Source organism: Ictalurus furcatus, chromosome 5 (assembly GCF_023375685.1).
Source record: "Ictalurus furcatus strain D&B chromosome 5, Billie_1.0, whole genome shotgun sequence".
NCBI classification, from domain to species: Eukaryota; Metazoa; Chordata; class Actinopteri; order Siluriformes; family Ictaluridae; genus Ictalurus; species Ictalurus furcatus.
In genome coordinates, this window is record NC_071259.1 from 4,041,513 (window position 1) to 4,069,226 (window position 27,714).

Genomic DNA, 27,714 nt, shown 5'->3' on the forward strand with positions numbered 1-27,714 from the left:
TACTACACTTGAATACTTGCATAGTTGACTACTAGTACACTTGCATACTGTGCATATGTGCATACTAGCACACTAGTATGAATTTCTGAATTTGCCATTAAATAAATGTTCGTGCAAGAAAGAAATATAGAGGTGTGCATTTCAACCAATTTACATACCCAAACGTTATTACACATTCATCGCTCAATACAAGAGCACGGAAACCTAAAATAAGTACGCATACTAAAATGATTAGTATCCAATAAACTGTACCGATTAAAATATGAAAGCGTAAGTATGCATACTCAAAATGGTATGTAATATTATATATGTGATATTAAGTGTGCATACTCAATAAATGAGTAGTCAGAAAAAGTATGCATACTCAAAAGGATATACAGATTAAGTATGCATACTCAAAATAATAGTATGTAGAATAAGTATGCATACTCCAAAAAAATGAGTGTTCAGAATAAGTATACCTGCTCAAAATGATAGTATGCAAAATAAGTAGGCATACTCAAAATTGTAGTATGTATTTTAAAAAGCATGTAAAAAAAAAAAAGCATGCATGAGCCAAAAAGCATCAATAGTGTTATGAATTTGTGCAAGACAAATCTTTGTAAACACATTATAATTAATTAAGCATACTTGAGATATAGTAAGTACGCATTGTATATAAGAAAGCATGAAAAGAAAGGACAGCAAAATGAATAAAAATGCCAAATTGACCACAGAATAAAGTTTGTTTTATTGTTACACACTTTAGAGGAGCATCAGTGCAGCTCTGCTCACTGAGTGTTATATGTTTACCCCGGATTTCTAAAAACAGCTGAAATCTTTATTTCATACAACGACTGATGGAGCTCCATTACAAATGTATGTATGATAAGGGCTACTGCACCTCACGCTTCATTACGTCCTGTGTCTCTGTGCCTGTGAGCTTTAATACAAAGTCTTTATCTCTCTATCGCTGTTCTCTTCTTTATTCATACATTCCTTACATTTCATTTTCCCTCCTCTCTCCCTCTTCCTATCTATTTCTCCCTCTCTCTCTCTCTCTCTCTCTCTCTCTCTCTCTCTCTCTCTGTCTCTCTCTCTCTCTCTCTCTCCTCCTCCTTCCCTGTTCCTCTCTCTCATTCTCTGACTGTCCCTCTTTCCCTCTCCCTCTCCTGTTCTCTCTTTCTTTCGTTCCTCTCAGGCAGCAGTGTGCGTTTCTCACACTCGCTTTGCAGCCAGAGCAGACGATGGTCTTGTAAAAGATCTTTTCGGCTCCAAACACTGTTCGAATTTCTCTCTTCGTTGTTACCGAAGAGGGAAAATAATACAGTGTTTGCAACACGTGAATTCAAAGCAGGTAAGGGGTTTTTGTTTCTTTGTAGCTTCATATTTATCTCTTGCAAAGGGTATGGACACTGATTGTTCTTTAGGGACGCGCTGTAAGTGTAGGACGTGGATATTCTGCATGTTTGACTAGGTACATTTCATCCTAGTTGTACTTTTCTCTGTAATTAAGCTGCATCCTTCGTTTGGCATCTTCAATTTCCATCACTTTCGGCTACACTGACTAATTACTGACGTGACCTACTCTGTAATTTTCTGTCCCACTTACTCTCTCATAAACACTCAGAGAGAGAGAGAGAGAGAGAGAGAGAGAGAGAGAGACAGAGAGAGAGAGAGAGAGAGAGAGAGAGACAGAGAGAGAGAGAGACAGAGAGAGAGAGAGAGGGGGGGACTTCCTATATGTTTACCAATCCATTACTGATACATTCTTGTTAGCCTGAGACACCATGGGTACTCTCAGAGATCTTCAGTTTGCGCTCCAGTTGAAGATCGAAGAGCTGCGTCAAAGAGACGCTCTGATCGACGAACTCGAGCTGGAGCTTGACACCAAAGACGATCTCATCCGGCGTCTGCAGGGTGAGCTCGACCGCCTGAGGGTTACTCTCAGCGCTCCCGGATCTGCCACAGGTACCCGGCTTCATTTTCGGAAGGATTTAGAAACATTTGATGATACAACAGCAATTGGTGTGGTGAAATTTTGCCTAGTGAGAATGAGAAATAGAGATATGCAGCTACGGTGCTCACTGAGGCGTATCAGAAGTCCAGGTAGCTATTATTTTGGGCACGTAGGACCTTCAGATTCTTCTTCTTTTTTTTTTTTTATATATATATATCACATTGAAGGGAAAGGTCACGGAGAGAAGTGGTATTGTTTTAATTACATTTTCTTTTCCATGACGTTTTCCACAACTGTCATATCTCTTAACCCACATATCCTAAATCCAAAGTAATAACAGCATAGTGAAGTCATTTAATAATAATCCCATCAAAAGTGATACCATGATGTGGTTTTTTTTTTTTTTTTTACGATAGTCTATGCAATATTTTTATCCTTTACAATGGCGGTTGCTTTTCCTCACACTAGCATCTCGCACTAGTACGCACTAGTATCTCTGTAAGTCTAATCAAATAATCAGTTTATTACGGTTTATTTATTTAGTTATTTGACTATTCTGGTCATTTAACAGGATTTACAGTGCAGAGCCTAAAACAGATATCTCTTTCGGATTCTGCAGTTATTCCTGATTAAGATTCTGGGCTAGTACAAGGAAGGTTGTAAGTTCAAACCTTAGAGATGTCAGAACACTGCTGCTCGGCAAAACCCTCCAGACCCACACCTGCTCAGGTTTATGCTTGGATTGAACTCTAACTCACTTCTAAGTCACTTTGGGGCTTTGTTTTTCATTCCTCAGGGCAACACTGTGCTTCATCTGTAAGGATGAAGAGAAGATCAGTTATTACAGAGCCTACAAACCTGGACCCAAATCTGATCTTACAGAATCCTCCCATGAGCCACAGCAAGAACCAGGAGTGAGTCCCACAGCTGATCTCACCTTTCCTTCTCTTTCATCATGTTTCTATTTGTAACTGTACTAAAGTATAGTCTGGTACCTATAATTCTCAGAGTGTACACTCTTGTTCTGTCCTTATGGCATACAATAAATCTGTGCCCTTAGGTCCAGTAGATGCAGTCATTGTGTTTGGGATTTCACCCACAGAGAGAAATATGCTGAAGGGGTTGTCACGATGTTTTTGGAAAATTTGATCCCGGCCCAGCAGCAGTTATAGCAAAATGACACAAAGCTATTGATGCACATAATGTGTTTCTCTCTCAGTCATTTTCTGTCTCCAAGGTCTCAGCGAGTGATTGAGGCGGCGCTAAGGGAGAACGAGTGGCTGAAGTATGTAGGGAGCGAGTTATCAGACCTAGTAGATTGTGCGTACCCAACGACGGCCGCCCAGGGAGCCCGACTCGTTCAAGAGGGCGATGAGGCGTCTCAATCCTTCATCCTAGAAGGTAAAGAAATCCACATTTCTTTAAAAACAGGAACAAATCATTTGCTTTGATTTTCACAACTTAAATCTTATCTAATAACCAGTCCGTACAGGATTTCGCTGAGGTGTTTTTGTGATTGTTGCGGCCAAAAATGCTTGATTTTGCTTTTCAAAATTTGTGATGCAGTGTTTGTGGAGCATTGCTTGAATTGGCAAAATCGCAGTGGCACGAAGTTGTTTTGCACGGCCTTTCGCAGTGATGTCTGTTGGTAAATGAGACCTTTTAGCTGTACTCGTGTTCAACGCACGTGAATCAAAGCATGCTTTGGCTGAACGTGTGTTGTGATGATGTCACAACGTGTCTCGGCCCAAATCTGCGTTAATTTAGAAAAACTGCAAGCTCCTCTGAATTTGCGGAATCCGCTTGATTTTGCGTTAATTTCTGCGATCACAAACTCCAGGATGGACCGTATAACGATATGGAAAACAATGCAAAATGCGTAAACTGATACTATATTATGAGAGGGGGTAGTGGGAGTGTGGAATTCTCCATAGTTTCTGGGAGTTTGGGAGGTACATAGTCTGACGTGATCGGTCAGGAACACTGGAGACTGCTTCCAAAATGTCACCATATCAACGATGCTACGTTTTTCTTTGTTAAATACTTTTATTATTAGTCTTATTAGATTATGTGTACCATCCATCATACCCGTGCCTGATGCGTGTTGTTAGTAGAGAAACAATAATGCATCAGAGCACGTGTATGAATGTAAATCTGTGATTTAAATTGCAGTCAGCACTACTGTCATAGGCGCTGGTGTAGAAAATTAATCAACGCCAATCGTCTATCAAAACAGAGAATTCAAAAGTGCCGTGGTATAAATGTCAACAATATGTAGAGACAAACATTTATATAAGTGCTATATGTGTTATATCATTTCATGCACATTATATAGATGTCAGTGTGTGAGAAGGCATTTCAGAGGACGGATGTGAGATGGCTGCTTGCTTATTACCTTTATGGCCTGAGGAAAAAATTCTGACTACATGGAAATGCTTTATTATTATTTATTTATTTATTTTTATTATGAGACCATTGCTAACATCCTCTATAGTGTATGGTTACGTTCTTCATTTCATATTTTATTCATAAGCAGAGGTTCTTTCATTTCCAGACCGCCTTCTTATTTCATTTTTAATCACTTCCCATTCATATAATGTTATAAATAAAATGATACATTTTTTTTAATTCTTAGTGAAATATGTATAAAGAGTCCTCTATAGTTGACTATTTGGCTTCCCCTCCACCCCCTCCACATATCTGAGTACTTTTATTATTAAATCCCCTCTGCTCCTCATATATACAGGTGAGCTGTTATAGCTCAAGGTCTGGTCTAAATGATTTATCAGCAGAGCGGCTTTCTCAGGCAAACTGATGTGACCATGATCTTTAATAGATCACCAGTATATTATTTCCCCAACCTTCTCTTTCTCTTTTTTGGGGGCTCGGATTCAGAAACGATGCCGGTTGTAGTTATATTTTTACCCACTTTGCTCTCGTTTGACCTCATATTTTATGTCTGGTTTTTTTTTGTTTTTTTTTAAATCCAGTGTCTGATTGCATTACGTTAGAATTGCATTACTTATGTGCGACGAGGTGTATAGTCATCGTATAAGCCGATATCAAAGTTGAGTGAGAAAAACACTCGAAACTAGCAAAGTTTTAGGGGTCCATGCACTTTTCGGTCATGTCAGGAACAGTGATTAAAAAATAATTCTTATTGTTTTCAAATCCTGGAAGGAGAAACAAAAGATTTTCACGTTTACTACAATCAACGCCAGATACAAAACGTATCTAAAACTAGCTAAAGGAGTCAGAGGTGTATTGGCTGACCTTGACGTAATGATTTAAAGCCAGACCACTGGCAGCCAAAGCTTTCAGAAAAATTGATCCTTTTTCTGTTTTGGTTAATTTATTATTCAGTTTTTTTAACTTAACAAAAGAAGGAAAAGAAACAAACACATGTTGCTTTTAAATTTTGCATCTGCTTTTAATTATAATAAAAACTAAAAAAAAAATAAAATATATATATATATATATATTTCATTGCTTGTATTTTGAAAACAATAATAAAATAAATTTTTTTAAAAAAATCATGTTTTATTTATTAATTTCTGTTACTGACACAGAAATATAATGACCACAAATTGCATGGACCCCTGCTAGTCTAGAGTATGAAACATGAAAGGACATGAAAATAGAAAGACCACAGAAAGTAGCAATAATTAAAACATGTTTGTAAAGTACTGTATACATAATCTTAAAGTAGACGTGTGAAATTATATTATTGGCAGAAATAAAAATGGTCAAAACCTGATTTTTCAGACAGAATTCTAACAGGTTTTCCTCAGATTGCCAAAGGTTTATTCAAATCTTCTCTGCTTCTTCCCTGACCTACACATGATCATGCTTATCAAAAAAATCACGTGACCCTGTTTAAAAATATATATATATATAGCACATGTTATGAGACACCTGCACCTTATATTATTCTTAATGATATATTTTATTTTGTGTGTGTTTATGTCATCGACCATTATTCTCTAACAGTGATGGTGTAACTATTTCACATTTCCTTATCATGGTATACCATTAAAGCCATGTAATGTCACACCCTGTAATACACACTCTGTATACAGGCATTTGAACTAATTCCACTGTGTTATAATAGACTAAAATATATGAATCTGTCTTATGGGAAGCTTCCAGGGTTCTGACAACAGAGAGACAGAGAGAGAGATAAAAAAGCGAAGTGAGAGGGAGATAATGTCACTGTGTGATATTGTGGAGAGAAACATGAAGTGAAATGTGTGTGAAGATAAAGAGCTGGAGTGTGTGTCAGGGAGAGAACATCAGAAAGGCGCTTATTAATACAGCAGCTTCGGCGCCGCTGATCCACTGGCGTGATGCGACTGGTGCCGTGAGCTGGCATCACTTCTGGAGATGACGGCGTGTCCGACTGAAATTTGTGACATCTTAGATAATCTGTCACTCAGCCGTGGTTGCCCCTGGCAACGCCACCAACATGAGACGGAGGGCACATCTCTAAGGGGTGTCTGCGTGGACATGTTTTCATAGCTTGGTGGGGACCAAATGTCTGGTCGGTTCTTACGAGGATAACTGCTTTTATTGTTTGTTTGTTTTTTTAAGAAAATTTAATTAAAGATCAAAATTTTTCATTTTGGTTACTGAGGTCAAGGTTGGTGTTAGATTTATTATTAATTAGTATTAATTAGCTGCATTAATAATGATGTCAATGGAAGGTCCTCATGAAGATAGTAAGACAAACGTGTGTCTTTCAGAGGGAAAACTCGAGGTATCCAGAGCTGGCCAGAAGCTGCACATTATTGAAGCTGGAACACTCTTTGGAGAGCTGGCCCTGCTTTACAACTACACCTGCTCTTCTACTGTTACAGGTACACACACACACACACACACACACACATATACACACAACACTCTATATCTGGAAAAATCTAATCCAATATTAAGCATACGAATGCAGTAACAGGGCAGCTGGTCATCTTTCTCTCTCGCTCTCTCTCTCTCTCTCTCTCTCGCCCTCTCTCTCTCTCTCACTCGCTCTCTCTCTCTTTCTAACACATACATATTTGAGATGCGGTGCATGTACTAGCATGAGCAGCCCAAAAGCACACAATGAGCAGCAGATTATTCCCATCAGCACTGATCTGCTTTGGCTTTTGCTATGGCGAGATCAGTGGAATTTCAAATCAAAGTTCCCCAAACACGTCCACAAGCTCCCAAAACGCACAGCGCACAGACTATCAAACACACACGCTCCATCTGCTTACTGCAGCGTTCTCAAGTACGCGTTCATTCTCTGGATTGTGGAAGATGGCATTGCAGTCGTGTGAGATAAAACAGCGATCGTGTAATACATACCGAAAGAGTAAACAGGCGAAAACGAGGAGGGCGAAAAACGACTCGTGTTTTTACCTCCCAGGCTCAAGCTTTTCATGGAGATCATCACAAGTGAAACAGGGTCCTCTGTAATGTAAGGGATTATTCAAGATTTGTGGCACATACTGTGATGGTGGTACCTCTCTGAATTTCTGAGTCAACATTTACAAATTTGGCTGTAGAGGTACACTATATGGTACACCTTACCATCACTTCCTTAAGTGGGCTGACCCCAAAGTTGGAAGCACACCATTGTATAGAACGTCTCTGTATGCTCTAGCGTTACAATTTCCCTTCAATGGAACTAAGAGGCCAAAATCTGTTCCAGCATGACAGTGCTCCTGTGCAAAAAGCGAGCTCCATGAAGACATGCTTTGCCAAGGTTGGAGTAGAAGAACTCGAGTGTCCTGCATAGAGCCCTGACCTCAACCCCAATGAACACTTTTAGAATGAACTGGAACGTCAGGTGCACCCCAGACCTCCTCATCCACCATCATTGCCTGTGTACCTCACTAAAGCACAAATCCCCACAGGCACGCTCCAAAATCTAGTGGAAAGCCTTCAAAGAGAAGTGTGGAGCACATTATAACAGTAAAGGGGGGGTAAATCTGGAATGGGATGTCCAACAGGCACATATGAATGGGATGGTCCGGTGTCCACAAACCTTTGGCCATATAGTGTACTTAGTTTTGTTGGTGGTAGAAATGTATTTATTAAAGAATTCTTATTAGCAATTGTACTGAATTGCTTAACGGTTTTGTGTTAGTTTTCCAAAAGGGTACAAACCTCCACCCCTCCTACCTCAAATCTTATGTTAGTTCCTATGTGACCCCAGTCCTGATACATACGTCTTTATGGACAGGCATAGAAGACAAACCTTCTTCACTGATGGCTTTGGAGGCTTTATCTCTGCTTGGAGAGAGAAAGTAAATCGAGAGAATTGCAGTTGATAACATTTCTAAATAAAAGCGTACCTCGAAAAAACCCCCCAAAAAACCAAGACATACCTTCTATTTTACCTCATACACACTGTTTGAATCCGTGCAGGAGCTTCCGTAAGACTGAGACTGCTGCATCGATTCAAATCTTTATACCCGTGTACAGTAATTCTCAGTACCAGGAGTTCTATTTGCTGAGCAATTTTGTGCCACTCTATTACACCTAATGGATTAGGCCATTATCAAGCCTTACATGAGCCGATGTCAGATGTGTTACATGAACTGTCATCGGGATCAGTGGACATTAGCTCTTTTATTTATTTATTTTTCGCTGGAAAACCAAGACCATGGCTATTTAGAGCATAGGCCATATTTTTTTTTTTTTAGTGTGAAAGTAAGTCCTTTTCTCTTACATGTTGAAATCATTAGTTTCAACACTCTTGTCCTTGTCTTACCTCATCTAAACTTAAAGGGGGGAAATTCTGCCAAAAAGATTTATGGATGTTCACTCAACCCTTCAGGTGGACACACAGTCAGGAGCGTTGAGTAATTGGTCTCTCTATCGCTCTCTTTCTATTTTCTCTATCTTTCCCTGTTCAGCTCAATTCATGTTTTTTTAAATTTTTTTATTGGCATGGTTTGCTCTTCTATTATAAATGCAAATCACAGAATGCTAACGAAGCTAGTACTGCTGACAACGGAATGATAACATGTACAATGTCGTTAACATTTGTTCACCCAAATTCTTTTCCATACATACGCTTGCTTTAAATCAGGGGTGTCCAATCGTATCCGGAAAGGGCCAGTGTGGGTGCAGGTTTTCATTCCAACCAAGCAGAAGCCACACCTAAGTCTATTGAAAGCCAAGATCAACTGATTAAACAGGTGGAATCAGGTGTGGCTCCTGCTTGATTGGAATGAAAACCTGCACCCACACCGGCCCTTTGCAGATAAGATTGGACACCTCTGCTTTAACTGATACAGAAAGGTGGCAAATGAAAGGAAAAACCAATATCAGGTGGCAAAGATTCTATCCTGGTCTCTGTGGGGATGACTCCGCCCCCATCCACATGTCAGGAGGATGAAAATGATGTAAAGCGTATGCTCTGGCCTTCACAGTCACTTGATATCATACCAATTGAACTGGAGTGAGGTGTTAGACGGCAAGCGCGCTCTCCATCACAATCACCAATGCGAAACACCAACTGAAAGGAAAGGAAAATCTTTTTTAAGTAAAGTCCATCGCACCATTACAGTTCCAGAGACTTTGTAGAATCTGTGTCAAGCTGTTCTGGTGGTTCCTAGTGGCCTAGTACCTCACTAACACACTTAACGATGGGGTTTTCTTTAATCTTTAGTCACTTATCTGTTCATTATCATCTGCATATCCTTTACTATTATGTCTTTGAATAGAGTGATTCTGGTTCTCGCATGCAGCATATACACAATACAGTTGGCTTGTATAGTTGGTACACTTGGGGTGTAATTATTATTATTATTATTATTATTATTATTATTATTATTATTATTACTTTAACCAGACTGATACTTTAAGCCAAATTTCTTTATGTTTTGAATGTATATTTCCTGGTTATCGTAATTTCCCCCCTCTTTTTTACTCTCAATCAGTCTCTCGCTTTTCTCGTTCCACGAAGATCTCCATTTTCTCCACGTTCTCCGAGCTGAAACTCGGGGCGTTGGCCTGCTTTCTGACAGAAAGCCCGATTGAGATTGTGAAAGTGCGGGAGAAAGAGAAAGACAGAGAATGGGTTAATGTTTTCCACAGACTGAGCCTGAATTGAGCAGTGCCGCTGTGCCGATGCTTTATTCCACTCGATCGGTTCATTATGTCACATCTCCTCTCTCATTCGCTCGCTCTGTATGCTGTTAGTCAGCAACTGTCTACTTTGATTGTCTGGTGCTTTTATCTTGCGATTCTCCCTCCCCTCGTTCCCTCTCTTTCCCTCTGTATTTCACTGAAAAATTTCTCAATCTATTACTTGAACATCTCTCTCGTCCCTGCCTTTCAGTTCATCTGTACAGGGATGGATGAACAACCCCGACTGTGTGATTTGTTTGTTATTCTCTCTTCATACCACCGTGCCGTTGAATGCTCCATTCTGATTGGTCAGAAGGTTTGATTAATGTTTCATAACAGCAGCAAAGCAAATCACAGGTCTCTGAGGGTTCATAGCTTCTATAATGTAAGTGATAACAGGAACTAACTTATGTTGTGGACATTCCATAATATTAAACGTAACTATAAATGGATAAAAAGTACGGTGTCTCTTTGTTTAATAAATAAATCATGGTTAGTGTTGGCAAATTGCTGTTGTACAAGTGGAATAAACACTTCAGGATGTGCTGTTATAGGTAAATAATTCACTTCCGGGTGGTAGCAGGAGTGCCGTCGGTGATTATTTTCCCATGACGGTGTGTCTTGTTGTGTTTCATTTCTTACACATCATTCCCACTGTTATTGTCTTTCTCTTCATTTCGGTTTAATGTTATTTACATTTACAAAACTATTGAACTTTTTGTCCATGTACATTCTGAGTCAATTTCTTTCTAAATGATCCTCCTTCTCTAGGTCTTATTCTCAATTCTACATTTGATCTGTGTCTATCTAGATATTGTATCTTTTCTCTCCTTGTGCCACTTCTTTCCTTATATTAATTCCATTCTCTCTGCAATTCGTTCTCTTCTCCCTAATTTACTTTGTTTCTAAGGCATTTTCTTCGTCTGTCTCTTTTTCTCCACATAATATTCTATATCCGCCCTCTTTCTATCCTTGCCTATTTTTTTTTTCTCCTTCTGTTTCTGTATATCACCTGGAGGTCTCACACGGTGTTGCCTTGGGGACTCTCGCCTCGCCTCGCGCTCTTCATCCATAGCCTGATGACTTCCATTTGACTGAGTTGAATTTCCCGCATAAGCAATGTGCTGAGAAAGTCTCATTGCAGCCTGTAATAAATACACATCTGTAGAAGTGTAGCAAACAGAGCGCTTCTTAATAATGCAACACACAACAATGTAATGGGCTTATTAAAAAGATGACCTTTCAGCAGGACATGCTCTCAGCTGCTATGGAAATAGAAGACATTTTATTAGACTTCTTATCTGAGAGATGGCTGAATGAATGATGAATTTTGTGTTATGAAGAATCTTAGTGTCATTTCAGAACCGGCTCTGGTTCAGCACTAGGCATCACATTTGTGCTAGTGTCTTATAAAGAGCATTGTTTTTTTTAAATGATCAAAATAAAACAATAGCAGTACAGGGAGTGTTAATAAATACGATTAGCGCAAAAATGATCTAATTCAATAAGTAAAAAAGCAACTAAATAAATATCTGGAATTAAATATCGCAATGAATATACAAACGCAGGAGATTGGCTGTGCTCTCAGGGAGGCAAGGACGGCATACTTTCTCTCCCCTATCGCTCACAGCGACACTAGCCAACCACGGGCGTCTGTGAGCTCATGCATGTGGAAGTGGGAGAGTAGCGCTTTCCTCCGAGTGTGTTACACCGCACCCGGACGCTGCATGAGCAGCAGTTTGAAAAGATGCGGTCGGCTGGCTTCATGTGCCTTGGAGGAAGAATGGTCGGTTGCTGTCGTGTGATAGGAGAGAGCGGCCTGATGGGAGGGAATTGGCCATGAATAAATTAAGGAGAAAGTCGGGGGAAATAAATAAATTAATAAAAATAAAATAACAGGATAAAAAGGAAGAAAGGAAGAAAAAAATGAAAGAAGGGAAGAAAGAAAGACAGAATCAAAGAAACAAAGAATTGACCGAAAAGCATGGATGAATGAATTAATGAACAGAAGATGAAGAAAGAAAGAAAGAACGAAAGAAAGACTAGACAGGAAAGAAAGCCAGAAAGAAAAACAGAAAGAAAGAAAGAAAGAAAGAAAGAAAGAAAGAAGGAATCATAAACACAAATATTCGACCGAAAAACATGGAGGAATGAATTAATGAACAGAACGTGAAGAAAGAAAGAAAGAAAGAAAGAAAGAAAGAAAGAAACAAAGACTAGACAGGAAAGAAAGCAAAAAAGAAAAACAGAAAGAAAGAAACAAAGACTAGACAGGAAAGAAAGAAAGAATGAAAGAAAGAAAGAAAACCAGAAAGAAAGAAAGAAAGAAAGAAAGAAAGAAAAACAGAAAGAAAGAAAGAAACAAACAGACTAGACAGGAACAAATAAAGAAAGAAAGAAAGAATGGAAGAAAGGAAGAAAGAAAGGAAGAAAGAACAAATTAAAGAAACTAGACCTGGAAAGCATGGATGAATGAATTAATGAACAGAACATGAAGAAAGAAAGAAGGAAGGAAACCAGGAGGTAAGAGAAGTGTAATATTTCTTCCCCTGAACTCAGGAGACTCAATTAATCTGAATCATTATTAATTTAAGCAGAAGTCAGGAAGTGAAGATGGAGAGAATAGAGTAGAGGAGAGAAAAAGCAATCGCTCTCTGTTCACAGACTGTTCTCTTTAGATGTGTAGGAATGGGAGCAAAGCAGAATGAGGTCAGTGTGGAGAGAGAGAGAGAGAGAGAGAGAGAGAGAGAGAGAGAGAGAAAATAATTTCTGCATTTGCTGATTTGCTGATGTCTGAGTGCCGGGTTTTAAGTCTTCATTTCTTCCTTCACAGTGTTGCTGTGTTTCTTAACATTCCATGACGGTTGTTTATTAGTCATCTGGCAGAAAAGCACATCAAACCTTCTGTCACTATATTAGTATGTGTAATCAGACTCATTGTTTCAGGTTTATAGGAGCTTATAGCACAGTGCTGTTGAATTCTCCATTCTGACTGGTCAGAAGGTGGTGATTATTTAAACAGCAGCTCTGACAGCAGTGCCAATTGTAATTCAAATCACAGGTTTATATTAATGAGCTTGTGCTAATCGCTGGCAAATTGCTGGGGTTTGTGCTTTGAATCAGGCTGCAACATGCTACACAGTCAGTGATTACTTTTCCATTACAGATATAGGATATCTCAGCTATATAGAGGCCATTAATATACTGTACGATACCATTACTATAATATAATGCGGTACAGGTACAGTATATTGTCAAACTCCAACAGAGGTCAGCCCAACTGCAAATGAGTGATGGTCCAGTGGCTCACACACACCACCTTATCTGATTCATATATCACAGTGAAACGATGTAGATGAGCTCATCCCGTCACTGTCAAAAGAGCCACAACTCGGCATTGATGAGATCGTATCTCAGAGTAAAATGGAGACTGGATGGATGGCTGGATGGATCGGGGGACGGAGTTTGGGAAAGAAAGAAAGAAAGAAAAAATGAAATGATGGTGGGACGAAGGGAAGGAGTTGGGAAAGAAAGGAAGAAAGAAAGGATGGATTAGCATATTGAAGGGAGAATGAAGGGAGAGTGCGAGGTTAGGGAAAAAGGAAGGAAGAATGGAGGGATGGAGGGAGGGAGTTTGGGAAAGAAAGAAAGAAAGAAAGGAGGGTTGATGGGATGAAGGGAGGGAGTTTGGGAAAGAAAGAAAGAAAGAAAGAATGAAAGGAGGGTTGGTGGGATGGAAGGAGGGAATTTGGGAAAGAAAGAAAGAAAGAAAGAAAGAATTGATGGTTGGTGGGATAGAAGGAGGGAGTTTGGGAAAGAAAGCAAGAAAGAGAAAGAAAGAAAGAAAGAAAGAAAAAGAATGGAGGGTTGGTGGGATGGAAGGAGGGAGTTTGGGAAAGAAAGAAAGAAAGAAAGAAAGAATGGATGGTTGGTGGGATAGAAGGAGGGAGTTTAGGAAAGAAAGCAAGAAAGAAAACAAGAAAGAAAGAAAGAAAGAAAGAAAGAATGGATGGTTGGTGGGATGGAAGGATGGAGTTTGGGAATGAAAGCAAGAAAGAAAGAAAGAAAGAAAGAATGGATGGTTGGTGGGATGGAAGGATGGAGTTTGGGAATGAAAGAAAGAAAGAAAGAAAGAATGGATGGTTGGTGGGATGGAAGGATGGAGTTTGGGAAAGAAAGAAAGAAAGTAAAAAAAAGAATGGATGGTTGGTGGGATAGAAGGATGGAGTTTGGGAATGAAAGGAAGACAGAAAGAAAGAATGGATGGTTGGTGGGATGGAAGGATGGAGTTTGGGAATGAAAGAAAGAAAGAAAGAAAGAAAGAAAGAAAGAAAGAATGGATGGTTGGTGGAATGGAAGGATGGAGTTTGGGAATGAAAGAAAGGAAGACAGAAAGAAAGAATGGATGGTTGGTGGGATGGAAGGATGGAGTTTGGGAATGAAAGAAAGAAAGAAAGAAAGAAAGAAAGAATGGATGGTTGGTGGGATGGAAGGATGGAGTTTGGGAATGAAAGAAAGAAAGAAAGAAAGAAAGAAAGAATGGATGGTTGGTGGGATGGAAGGATGGAGTTTGGGAATGAAAGGAAGAAAGAAAGAAAGAAAGAATGGATGGTTGGTGGGATGGAAGGATGGAGTTTGGGAATGAAAGGAAGACAGAAAGAATGAAAAAAGGAAAGGAAATTTGGGCCTGGAAAGCTAAGACCAACTTTAACCAAATTTTATTTAACCCCCCGCCCCCCCTCTCTCTCTCTAGCACTGGCGAGCAGTAAGCTGTGGGTGATCGAGCGTCAGACATTTCAGAGAGTCATGCAGAGGAGCAGCGTTCTCCGCATCACTCAGTCTGTGGATGTTCTCCGCAGGTCAGAACTTTAATCGTAGCTCTTTTAGAAAGCTGCACAATGTCAGACCTTGGAACAACCCATTCATGAACAAACACAAAACATCACTGCAATGTTTCTTTTCTATTAAACCTTCCTGGAATATTTCTAAAGCAGAGATACAGACTTCACGCAGTGAAGGGGCATTGAGGGCCAGGGCCATTTGTTTATTTCCTTCCATTTACTTCTCTTCATTTTTTATTTCCTTTTTCAGTGTGCCATTGCTCTGCACCTTACCAGAGGATAATCTCATTAAAATCTCAGCTGCTCTGCAAGAGGTAAGCTTTTCAGTATTCTGTATCTACTGCATGCTAGAAGTCTATATGTAATTATACAAATATTTGAAGATTTGGACATGTGCTAATGAGAAAGATTTTGGGGCGGACAGATTTATTAGCTCCATAGCTCCAGTTCACTAGTTTTACATGATTTATTTATTTATTTTACAACACACACCTTTCTGGCAGTGTCATTACAGCGATGGTGACTACGTTGTGAGACATGGCGCTCCCGGAGATATCTTCTTCATCGTGAGCAGTGGCCAGGTGAGAAACCTCAAATTACACATGCAGAAATAATAACAATGATTTAGGGTCTTTCTCACAGACAGGGAGGCTTCACTAAAACTATTTAAAATTATAGACAAGGGATTTGAACTCACAACCTTCTGGTCACTAGCAGAGAACATAAACGCTGCCAAAAAAGAGTCACAAGACAGACAGACAGACAGACAGAATGAAAGAAAGAAAGAAAGAAAGAAAGAAAGGAGGGATATATGGATGGAAGTGCATATTAAAGGAGGGATGCAGGTAGAGTGTACGGTTGGGGAAAAAGAAAGAAAGAAAGAAAGAAAGAAAGAAAGGAGGGATGGATGGATTTAAGAACATATTGAAGGAGGGATGAAGGGAGAGTGTGAGGTTGGGGGAAAGAAAGAAAGAAAGAAAGAAAGAAAGAAAGAAATGGAGGGATGAATGAATGGAGGAGCATATTGAAGGAGGGAAGAAGGGAGAGTGTGAGGTTGGGAGGAAGAAAGAAAGAAAGAAAGAAAGAAATGGAGGGATGAATGAATGGAGGAGCATATTGAAGGAGGGAAGAAGGGAGAGTGTGAGGTTGGGAGTAAGAAAGAAAGAAAGAAAGAAAGAAAGAAAGAAATGGAGGTATGAATGAATGGAGGAGCATATTGAAGGAGGGAAGAAGGGAGAGTGTGAGGCTGGTGGAAAGAAAGAAACAAAGAAAGGAAGACTGGAGGGTTGGCTGGATGGAAGAGCATATTGAAGGAGGGATGAAGGGAGTGTGAGGTTGGGGGAAAGAAAGAAAGAAAGGATGGAGGGATGGAGCGAGGGAGGGAGTTTGAGGGAGCTGAGTACATAGTGTTTAGTTTGGTGTTGAAATTATGGGACTTCACACATCACTGATATCAGAGGCATGTTGGCTAGTAATGTATTGATTTTGGCCGAACCATTCAAATAAATCAGAGCAAGACTAGATTGGATTCGCATACTGAATATTACGTGTCTGTCTGATTGTCCATCAGCTGCGAGTGTTGGAGAGGCGCTCGGTCAGTGAGGACAGTGTGTGTGTGTCCATCCTCTCCAGAGGAGACAGCTTCGGGGATAGAGCTCTGAAAGGGTAAGAAACCTTCAAATAAAGTAAGCAACCGGCAGGGGGCGATGGCCTCCACTGCACCATGCCGAGACAACACAATCTTCTTTCCTTTACAGTTTTGAAGGTGCAGAGTAGATGTAGGTGTACAGAGGGTTAAATCTTCTTCCTGGAGTTATTATTTTTGTTTGCACCTGCCTGCAAACAGATATTTTCTAAGGAATTTTATTGGATCTGTTTCCAAAATGTAAACAAAATAATAAATTTAAACACATTTAAGCCAGTAAACAGTTACTCAGCAGGAATGTTACCGAAAACTAATGCATTATTCAGAATAAACAGATAATGTGTGCTAAATAGATACAAATAGTGGCGTACTATACGTTCTTTCTTTCTTTCTTTCTTTGAAGGTTTTTTTTTTCTTGCCAGAAAAGATGAGACGAACCGGCCTGCAATCCCAAGTGGGAAGTTTTTTACTTTCATGGACATGAGAGGGAGTGGTCAGATATGAAGCTTGCGGTACAAACAAAGTCCATGTTCATTAACATGAACATACAGCATTCATTCATTCATCCTTAGTAACCGCCTGGTCAGGGTCGATGAGGTTTATATTAGGATGCTAGTTTGTTTCTGTTTTGAGAAATAGAGCCAACTAATGACAAGATCGAGATCAATGGAGATTGAGATCGATGATCATCTGGAGTGAGGTTGCTGAGGTTGAAGAACTTTAAAGCTGACACTGCTGGCAACTCTACTTCTGGGCTTTTCTGAGGGAATAGTGGTAAGTAGGGCTGGGTAAAAAAAATATCGATTCTCCCATTTTAATCAATTTTCAATTTTAAACAAACGATATTTAACGATTCTTAATGCGCGTGCTTTACTCGAGAGCATGTGAATATTATCTGTAGTTCGCCTCTCGTCCTGAAGATGTCGCCATCTTTCATGTTTTGTATTTTGAAAACGGTTTTATTTCTTAAACGTTTCAAGCTGTTAATGAATTTCACTGTTGCACATTTGCAGTGTTTTTATTTATTTATTTATTTACAGTAATGTGCAGTTTGTGCTTACCTTATGATTTCTGGTTACAGTGTTTGTTACTCAAAGTAAAAGTAAAAAGTATTTAAACATAATTGTGTGCGCCCTATTGTTAACGTAAATGTCTATTTCAATAATATAGCTAAGTAGGAGGGTTTCAGTGACCAGCATTTATATTAAAATATGGATTCCATGTCTGCAAAACTAACATTTTAAATGAAATATTGATAACTAATCCATATTGAATTGAATCGAAATCAAATCGAATCGAATCACCAAATTGGTCCCAATCCCCAGCCCTAGTGGTAAGGTTTACAATTAATTCAAATAAATACATAAAACTTCCAGTTTAGGCCACTTCAGGTTTAAATCCTAATACAGATATTTGGAGCACTAAACAGATACAGATACACATAGTGGCATCGTGTTACACCCCTATTACTGAGAGTGAATGAATGAAGGTAGTAAATAAGTCACACAGCACCACACAAATATCCACTACACTTTCATGTTAATGAATGCGGTTTTGCTTTGTTCCATGAGCTTTTTGTATCTGACCACCTGCAACCATAAGCATAAAAGTAAAAAAAACATCCACTCCCAGGACTTTTTTGTTAGCCCCTGTGGGATACCAGTCCTAATGCAAATCCCTACTATAGAGATTTCTTTCTAATGCACTAAGCTGTTTCTCCAAGCCAACCCAACACCAAATCTGCACTTCACTGAGAGTGTTCTTCAGGTTTGTGATTGTGAGAGCAGTCTTGATTATGAATAAATTTCTGTCCTACATTCGCTCTACTCTAGAGTATACGCGTTCACCTTCAGGCACAGAGATTTCATTGAATGTTTTTTTTTTTTTCTGCTGGACTTTGGTATTGACTCAGCGGGATACATTACCTGCATCTGTGTGTGCATTTATCTATGCATAATGCTAAAGTCCTCCACATTAAGATCCTTCAAAAAAAAAAAAAAAAAGGCCAGTCAATATACAGTTAGAGAGACTCCACTGTTAGAGAAAAGCACTACAATCTGAAACCAAGCTAAAAAAAGAAAAGGCATGTCCAAATATAACAGTGTTACGCACTCCCTGGAGCAAATGATGGCATCGCCACACTTAGAGGATGTTCACTTTTTTTTTTACTTTGCAGCAAATAAACAAAGCACACATATGACACAAAACAAATTTTTATTTAATAGCTGAACGTTCTGGCTTCGTGAAACATAACTCAAACAAGTTCAATTAAATTAGTTCAATTAATGGCATGGTTTTATTTTTTTCCAGATCAAGTAGTGGAAACAATGATGGAATCACTCAGTGTTGAGGAAAAAATGAAGGAATTACCTTGTAATTTGCATTTCTAAAACAAACACCAGCACAAGTCTAAATGCAAATGAGTCTGCAGTTAAAAGAGAGTGCTTACACACCTTAACCTTGGGTATTTTGAATGGAAGCATGTCCCCAACAAGAGAGTTGTCAATTGAAACAATGGAAAGGATTATAAAACTCCATCAAGAAGGAAATCCAACATGGAGTGTGGCAAAGGATTTCGGCTATTCCCAGTCAGCTGTGTCTAAAATTAGGTGCAAGCACGGGCGTTAGCTGGACTGTTAATCATCTGGGGCTGAGCCTAGATTCTTTTCCACGCATTTTTTCCAGCTCAGCTAGTAGCCTAAGTTTTGTTTTATGGATGCTGAGGTAACTTTGCTGTCAATGTATGACGTGATCAGAAAAAGTTGTGTTGTCACTGTTTATAGGACTACTAGACCGATAAAATATAAAACTTTTCTAACTAGGCTAGTTTGGTATCGCTAGCCAAGAGGAGGCACAACTAAGCTATGGGTTTAGCTGCTACAGTGCCATGCAAAATACATTATCTTTCCTTATGCTCTGCTCCTATCACGTTCATGTAAACTGGAACTCATATAGACATTTATACACCTTGTTTTCCCGCTCAGCATCAGAGGATGCTACTGTTTCCGTTTCAACCCCTTTACTGGTTTATAAATAAATAAATATATAAATCAGCGTATATCCATTTTTTCCTCACACTGACTGTGTGAGCTAGCGTTTGTCAGAATTGAGAGCCTTCAGCCAATAAGACGCGAGTGTTTCCATGTATTTTCCTGTAAACCCTGTCTGATTGGTCTCACCTCCGTTCACTGAAGATATAAAATTACAACATCACCGTCTTCGCCGTAGTGACAAACCGCTCCAAGTGGAGAATTATTCGGGGCTAAAGAAAAAATCTTTTTTCTTTAAGCCCAGGCCAGTTTACATCCCTGGGTGCAAGTATAAACAAAATGGGAAGGTTATAAAAGGAAAACATACAGGTCGACCTAGGAAGACGGCAAAGTCTCAGGATGAAAAACAAAAGCGATACGCCTTGAAAATAGAAAATGCACAATAAAACAAATGAAAAACAAAAGGGCGGAAACAGGAGTCAATGTTTGTGACAGAGCTGTAAGAAATCAGATGAATGAAACGGGATTTAAGTATAGAAAACCCGAACAAAAACCAGCACTAACACCTAAACAGAAGAAAACAAGGTTACAGTGGGCTACAGCGAAGCAATCAGGGAGCGTGGATGATTGGATGAAAGAGATATTCAGTGATGAAGCGCAAACCTGCATTGGCCAAGGAGATGATGCTGGAACTTTTGTCTGGTGCCGCTCTAATGAAACATATAAAGACGACTGCCTGAAGAAAACAATCAAATTTCCCCACTGATTGATGATATGGGGCTGCATGTCAGGTAAAGGACCAGGTGAGACCCCAACAGTCAGTGCACAGGTGTACACTGAAATTTTGGACACTTTTCTCATTCCATCGATAGAAAATAGGTTTGGTGATGATCAAACCATTGTTCAGGATGATAATGCATCTCGCCATCGAGCAAAGAGTGTTAAAGCTTTTCTTCAGGAAAGCCAGATCAATGCCTTCAATGACATCGCAAGCAAACAGTCCGGATCTCAATCCCACTGAAAAATTTGAAAATGGTGGAAATTTAAAATAAATTTTTTAATAAATAATATTTATTTATAATTTATAATAATTTTTTTTCCTCTGATTGAGCTGGAAAAAAATATGCCATTAATTAAAACCATTTCCTTTAATTTGTCTAAGGTATGTTTCAGGAAGCCAGAACGCTCAGCTATTAAACAAAAATTGTTTTGAGTCATATCTGTGATTTGTTTATTTGTTCAATGCTTATCTACCATGTACTAACATCATTTTGTACATCATTTAACTACATGTTACATGTATACCCGTTTTCTTTGTTTTTGCAGAGAGGTATCTAGGTCTTTGAGTGTTGTTTCTGCAGGTGATGCCACATGTCTGGTCATAAACAGACAGTAAGTATTTCGTTGTTTTATCATACAACCTATGTATACTTCTAAATCACAATATATAAAGCACAAGCTGTCATATATAAGGGAAGGTTCTGGCAAATGGAAGAATCAGCATTATTACCATATTCCTAGGACTGTCATGAGGTTTACAGGAGCATCTGTAGACATAAAGGAGAATGGAAGCAATGAGGCAAAAGCCAGGTATGCCCCAAACGCCATACACATTCAAGTGCAGTTTGTTATTTTTATGTAAGTGCTTCTAAATCAATAATAATCATATCTTGTACCGAAGTGCTGTTGAATTCTCAATTCTGATTGGTCAGAATTGGATAATTTTCTATAATAGCAAATGGTGAGCTAGTTCCAAAGTAGCTCGGGTCATTTGGAGCGAAAGGAAGGGTTATGCATGTATTAATTGCAATTCCACCTGGCTGAGGACTTTAAAAATGTACAGGCTACTTTTATACTGTACATGGATCTGAAATCTGCAGGACTGCAGACGGAGGTGACGGACTATGCCATGTCTCACTCCGTGACGTTCAGGTGCTGTGTAATGTCGGAGAAGGACAGTACAGCCACACACAACTGGTGAGAATGAAGGAGTGCTAATTGTATAGCTATTAAAGGTGCATCACATGTTACTGCTACCCACTGATCAGTGATGTAGTGAGCCATTTCCTGAGAGTTCATTCTAATGAAATAAGTTGGCATGTGTTAGGATTTCCACTTTCTCATCACACTCTGTTCGTCTTTCTCTTCAGGTCCATTTGAAGAATGACACCAGTCGTGTGTTCGTGCTGAAGGTCATAAGTAAACATGCTTTAGTGAGCTCAGGCAACAGAGCACGCATCCTCGCCGAAAAACAAATCCTGATGGACGCCCGCTGTCCTTTCATTGTCAGGTGAGGTCACCTCTTATTGTTCACAACGACCAAGGACTTTCTGTCCAACTATGTTAGATATTTTCAGAGCCTCAGAGTTTGAAAATAGAAATGCGTCATCGTATGTGCATTGACATGTCTTTTTAAAAGCATATCTTGTCTTCTGTCAGGTTGTATCGTACCTTTAGAGACGCAAAGTGCCTCTACATGTTGAAGGAGGCGTGTTTGGGTGGAGATCTGTGGACTTTGCTAAGACAGAGGTAACTCCTGGATAAAAATATGAACTAATATTAATAAACTTATGTATATGCACTCAGTGGCGACTTTAATAGGACGACCGGTACACCTGCTCATTCATGCACTATCCAATCATTCAGTGTCAGAATGGGGGAGGGTTGGAGGGCGGAAATGTGATCTCATGGAATGTTTGTTGGTGCCAGATGACCTGGTTTGACTATTTCGGGAACTGCCTATCTCCTGGGCTTTTCACACCCACCAGTCTATAGAGTTTACATAGAATGGTGTACACAGAACCTCCAGTGAACAGTAGTTCTGCACCTCATTGAGTAGGTTTGAGCTGACAGGAAGGCTATGCTAACTCAAATAATCACTATTTACAACCGTGGTGAGCAGAAAAGCATTGAACACACTAAACAACGTGTCCGATCAACACATCGGGTTCTGATTGTGTCAGCCAAGAACAGGAATCTGACACTACAGTGGGCACAGGCTCACCCAAACTGGACATTTGAAGATTGAAAGAAGCCCACGAGATGCTTTCCCAGCCTTCAACTGACTAGTTTCGGTATAGTGTTCCTATTAAAGTGGCCAGTGAGTGTATTCTTACAATACAAAAAATAATACGTATCATCTTTGTTGTATAGCATTGTCAATTACGACAAGTTTGTCTTCAAATGAATTCTACAGTGGTGTGTTACTGTACCTTGAGGAAAGTGATATCCCTTGAGTGTTTGTTTTAAGGGGTCCGTTTGATGACAATGCAGCCCGTTTCTATACAACCTGTGTTCTGGAGGCTTTGAGATTCCTCCATGGCCAAGGCATCATCCACAGAGACCTGAAACCAGAGAACGTGCTGCTGGATCAGAAAGGATATGCCAAACTGGTGCAGTGTACTCTTCTTCACATTCTCAGCAGACCAATGCTGAAAGGATGATCATTTTCTCTCACAGTATTTAGACTCCATCTTATTTCTCAAAAGTATTGATAGATAGATAGATAGATAGATAGATAGATAGATAGATAGATAGATAGTAACTGTATATAATGCTAAATAATCAGTTATTCAAGCATTCAAGTTCATCTATTTGTATATAAGCACAAAATATAAGTCTTTGCATGTGTTATGTAAGGAATAAAACACAACTCTATGTGCTGTTATAGGATAAAAATCCGTGCCATAATAAGTGTTTTATTCCTTGTATACCTCAACAATTTGCCAACATTAATATTTATTTATTTATTAAAGAATGACACCTCATACATTTGACACATTTATAGTTACATTTAATGTTGTTTGATGGAACAAGTTAGTTCCTATTATCACTTACATTATAACAACTATAAATAGCCATTCTCTGACCAGCCTCACTTTTACCTCTTGACACAAAAACACAGCTTTTCATGTTAGTGAGAAGCTACAAAATCCTGTAACATTTCCTGTGTCTGAAAACTTTAAATGTCGTACGGTTACAGATTTACCCGTGGCACTGGAGACTCCTTACAAAATGCGTCCCCATGATTAAATCATGATTAATCGATGATTAAAATGATTTTTTAAAAACGATACTAGAACAAGTGCATTAATATAAACCTTGCAGCCGGAACAACTGTCTGAGCTTCTGCTACAGAAAATTCATCAACAACTCCTCATCAGAATAGAATAGAAAATGATAGGCTGGGACATACTATAAAAAAAGCTTGCATCAACAGCTACTCTCAACATCTCTCTCTCTCTCAACATCTCTCTCTCTCTCAACATCTCTCTCTCTCTCTCAACATCTCTCTCTCTCTCTCAACATCTCTCTCTCTCTCAACATCTCTCTCTCTCTCTCAACATCTCTCTCTCTCTCAACATCTCTCTCTCTCTCAACATCTCTCTCTCTCTCTCAACATCTCTCTCTCTCTCAACATCTCTCTCTCTCTCTCAACATCTCTCTCTCTCTCAACATCTCTCTCTCTCTCTCAACATCTCTCTCTCTCTCAACATCTCTCTCTCTCTCTCAACATCTCTCTCTCTCTCAACATCTCTCTCTCTCTCAACATCTCTCTCTCTCTCTCAACATCTCTCTCTCTCTCAACATCTCTCTCTCTCTCAACATCTCTATCTCTCTCAACATCTCTCTCTCTCAACATCTCTATCTCTCTCAACATCTCTCTCTCTCTCAACATCTCTATCTCTCTCTCAACATCTCTCTCTCTCAACATCTCTCTCTCTCTCTCAACATCTCTCTCTCAACATCTCTCTCTCTCTCTCAACATCTCTATCTCTCTCAACATCTCTCTCTCTCAAAATCTCTCTCTCACACATGTCTCTCTCTCTCTCAACATCTCTATCTCTCACACATCTCTCTCTCAACATCTCTCTCTCACACATCTCTCTCTCTCTCTCTCTCAACATCTATGTCTCTCTCAACATCTCTCTCTCTCTCAACATCTCTATGTCTCTCTCAACATCTCTCTCAACATCTCTCTCTCTCTCAACATCTCTCTCTCTCTCAACATCTCTCTGTCTCTCTCTCAACATCTCTCTCTCAACATATCTCTCTCTCTCTCTCAGGCAGGCTTCGGCTCTGCTAAGCTGCTTGGTTCTCTCCGGAGAACCTGGTCATTCTGTGGCTCAGCAGCTTACCAGGCTCCAGAGATCATACTGCACAAGGGTCACGGTACGCTGGCAGATTTCTGGGCTTTAGGAGTCTTTGTATATGAATTACTCAGTGGCAGGTGAGAGTTCAAATATATTTGAACCTTAATCAAGAAATGGTCATTTGTGTCTTGTAAATCGTATTCAATATGTATCCTCAGTATGCTCTTTTTAGCCTAGAATTTATACAATATCTCACATGCATACTTTTATATCTGTGTATCCCATCCCCTGCAGTCCTCCATTCTCAGGCCCAGATCTGCTAAAGATCTGTGCAGCGGTTTTGAAGGGAATCGATGCCGTAGAGTTCCCAGAGGCCATCAGCAACCCTGCGGCTGATTTCATCAAACAGATCTGCAGGTAAAAACACCAAGAGAGTTCATTATTGAGGCAGAAGCTTCACTATGTTGGGCCACAACTTTCTCCAAAAAAATAGCTGCTCGAACACCACCTGTAAGCTATCGTTGCTAGAATAGACATTGCTGATCATTATCGATATTCTGCTGTAAAAGGATTCCAGGCATTAAAGGAAAAATCCAGCCTGAACAATGTGCATATTAATCGTTATAATTTAAATGGCCTCCAGGATTTATTTTATAATGAACAATGCAGATCGACTTCCTGCTTGATAGTGGTGTCAGTGCAGCAGCGCTTTAGTCCTGTAGTCTCTCCAGCTCTCACCTTGTCATCTGTCCAGTCTGCTCAAACAATTCAGCTTCCAAAGCTTTAGTTTTTCATGCTAATACCACCGTCAACATCTGAGTGGATTCTGTAGCAGGAAACAATCCTATTCTTCTTTATGTTTGAGGAAGAAATCTGCAGGACCTGGCGGTTCATGTGATGTGATCAATAAAATCGCACGATTCATATTTTCATCCTTGAATTCTAGATGGACGCCGAGAGTGTTCGTTGTGATTGAAAGGTCCAGGATAGGGGCGTTTTGATGGGCCTACAAATGAAGAATAGTTGGATATTTTTCTAAGAAACCTGTGAGCTAGACAACAAAAAGGAAGTTATGTGTCGTCAGCATAACACTAGAAGGAGAAGCCTTGAGATCGAATCACTAAGTCCAGTCAGAACTAACCTCCGGGGAAGACCATTTCGTGAGACTGCAAGGGACAGAAACCGAATATCTCTGTGCTATTTGCTAGGATTGTCGTTGAAGATCACAGGATATTAAACATCGCTCTGGAACGTTTAAGAAAGCTTTTTAACAGCTTCTCAAAAAGAAAGGGAAACTCACTGAAGTTTTGTCTACGGCGTCTTTTCTGATCAAAATGAATGAATTTTTTGTCTCTCCATACAGAGATACAGTATACAATGGCTTACATCAGTATTCATCCCAGTGAACCTTTCCACATTGTACAATGTTACAATCTGGAACTTAAATCTCGTTACTCATGTCCTCTTTAAAAAAGCCTTAACTTTTCTTTTTTTCCCCCACTGTTGTGCCATATTCTTTTCATGTTTTAACACTGGATTTAATTGTGCTACGAGAGATATTCTGGATTATTTTTTATAACCAAACCCTGATTGATTGGTTGATATTATGGCCAATTGTGTGTCGATTTATGACATATAATCCCATTAAGTTAAGTCCATTTCACTTGCAACACTACAAAATGTGTCAAAGTTCAAGGGGGTGAATACTTATGCAAGCCACTGCACACACTACCATGTCTCTCAGAATAGCCTCGCTCTTTGTTCTGCACGGCTCTGTTTTATTCAGTGGATTTGTGCGCCTTTAGCTGATGTCATTTATCACGCCACTTTCAGGGAGAATCCCACAGAGAGACTGGGCCAGAGGAATGGGGTCAGAGACATCCAAGCACACAAGTAAGAGCTCAGAACTGGTAAAAAGAGGACTTTTTTATTTTTAAGGTTGCAGATTCTTTTAATATAATTCCTGTGTTTCTGCAGGTGGTTTGAAGGATTTGATTGGGATGCTGTGTGTAAAGGCTCACACACTCCACCTATATTACCACATGTAAGAACAGCAGAGCGCGCACGCTTTGAAATGATTCATAGCATTGTTATCGCATCACCCTGCTGTTTTCATTTCTTGCAGGTCCAAGACTTTTTGGATCATTCCTGCAGTGAGAATCACACTGATTCAACGCCAGTAGATGACTCAGACTGGGACAAAGACTTTTGATCTGTCCATTGGTCAGACGTTACATGATGGATTATGTGAAAAGACTGTTATGAAAAAACATTTTCAGTTAATGGAATTTTTAGCCAGTCAGATACGGACCTTAAATGTAATACACGAGAATATAAATTCTTTTCTATCCGACTACATCTAATTATCCTCTGTTTCTGTGATTTGGGATAAGTTATCTGTTATCGTCCTACTAAATCTGTTAAATGTGAAATTAAAGCTGACGCACAATTAGTTCCTTTATGAAAGGGTTAAACAGGTCACTGTGCTTCATTACGTTTTCATTTGATTAGAAAAAGCTGCTAAATAAAGCAGGTTAAATGATGAAAGTTATTGCTACATCCCCAGCTGTTTGAGTTTCATTTCCGAAAAATTGATATATGTGAACATTGGATTTAGCTGGTGAAAGAATTTGAACAATGATATATATATATATATATATATATATATATATATATATATATATATATATATATATATATATATATATATATATATATATGTATGTGTGTGTGTGTGTGTGTGTACCAGAACAATTAGTGAAATTGACTAGGTGAGACGTAAAATTTAGTAGTTACAGTTATATAGCGCTTTTCTAGACACTCAAAGTGCTTTTACATTGTATGTGGGAAATCTCCTCAACCACCACCAGTGTGTAACAACCACCTGGATGACGCAACGGCAGTCATAGTGTGAGAGAGGAGAGAGTAATTTAGCCCATTCAGGGATGGAAATTATTAGGGGGCCATGATAGAGAAGGGCCAATGGGGGAATTTCGTGAGATTTTTGGGATGGCATGGGATTTTTAATGTCCTCAGAGAGTCAGGGACTCAGTTTAACGTCTCATCTGAAAGTCAACGCTGTATTTTT

At 39.3% G+C, this 27,714-nt stretch overlaps 1 protein-coding gene across 1 annotated transcript; it reads left to right on the forward strand.

The window, feature by feature from the left end:
* The first annotated feature begins 1,651 nt into the window (after window positions 1-1,651).
* prkg1l (protein kinase cGMP-dependent 1, like) lies at window positions 1,652-27,165 on the forward strand. The gene is made up of 18 exons (XM_053624296.1): window positions 1,652-1,953; window positions 2,730-2,853; window positions 3,177-3,340; window positions 6,682-6,795; window positions 14,811-14,916; window positions 15,149-15,212; window positions 15,402-15,479; window positions 16,469-16,563; window positions 20,860-20,925; window positions 21,055-21,123; window positions 21,414-21,510; window positions 21,684-21,823; window positions 21,973-22,062; window positions 22,784-22,925; window positions 24,600-24,763; window positions 24,921-25,043; window positions 26,460-26,519; window positions 26,604-27,165. The coding sequence occupies exons 1-18, from the start codon at window positions 1,770-1,772 to the stop codon at window positions 26,836-26,838; spliced, it is 2,115 nt and encodes a 704-aa protein (XP_053480271.1). The 5' UTR covers window positions 1,652-1,769; the 3' UTR covers window positions 26,839-27,165.
* Window positions 27,166-27,714: the final 549 nt, after the last annotated feature.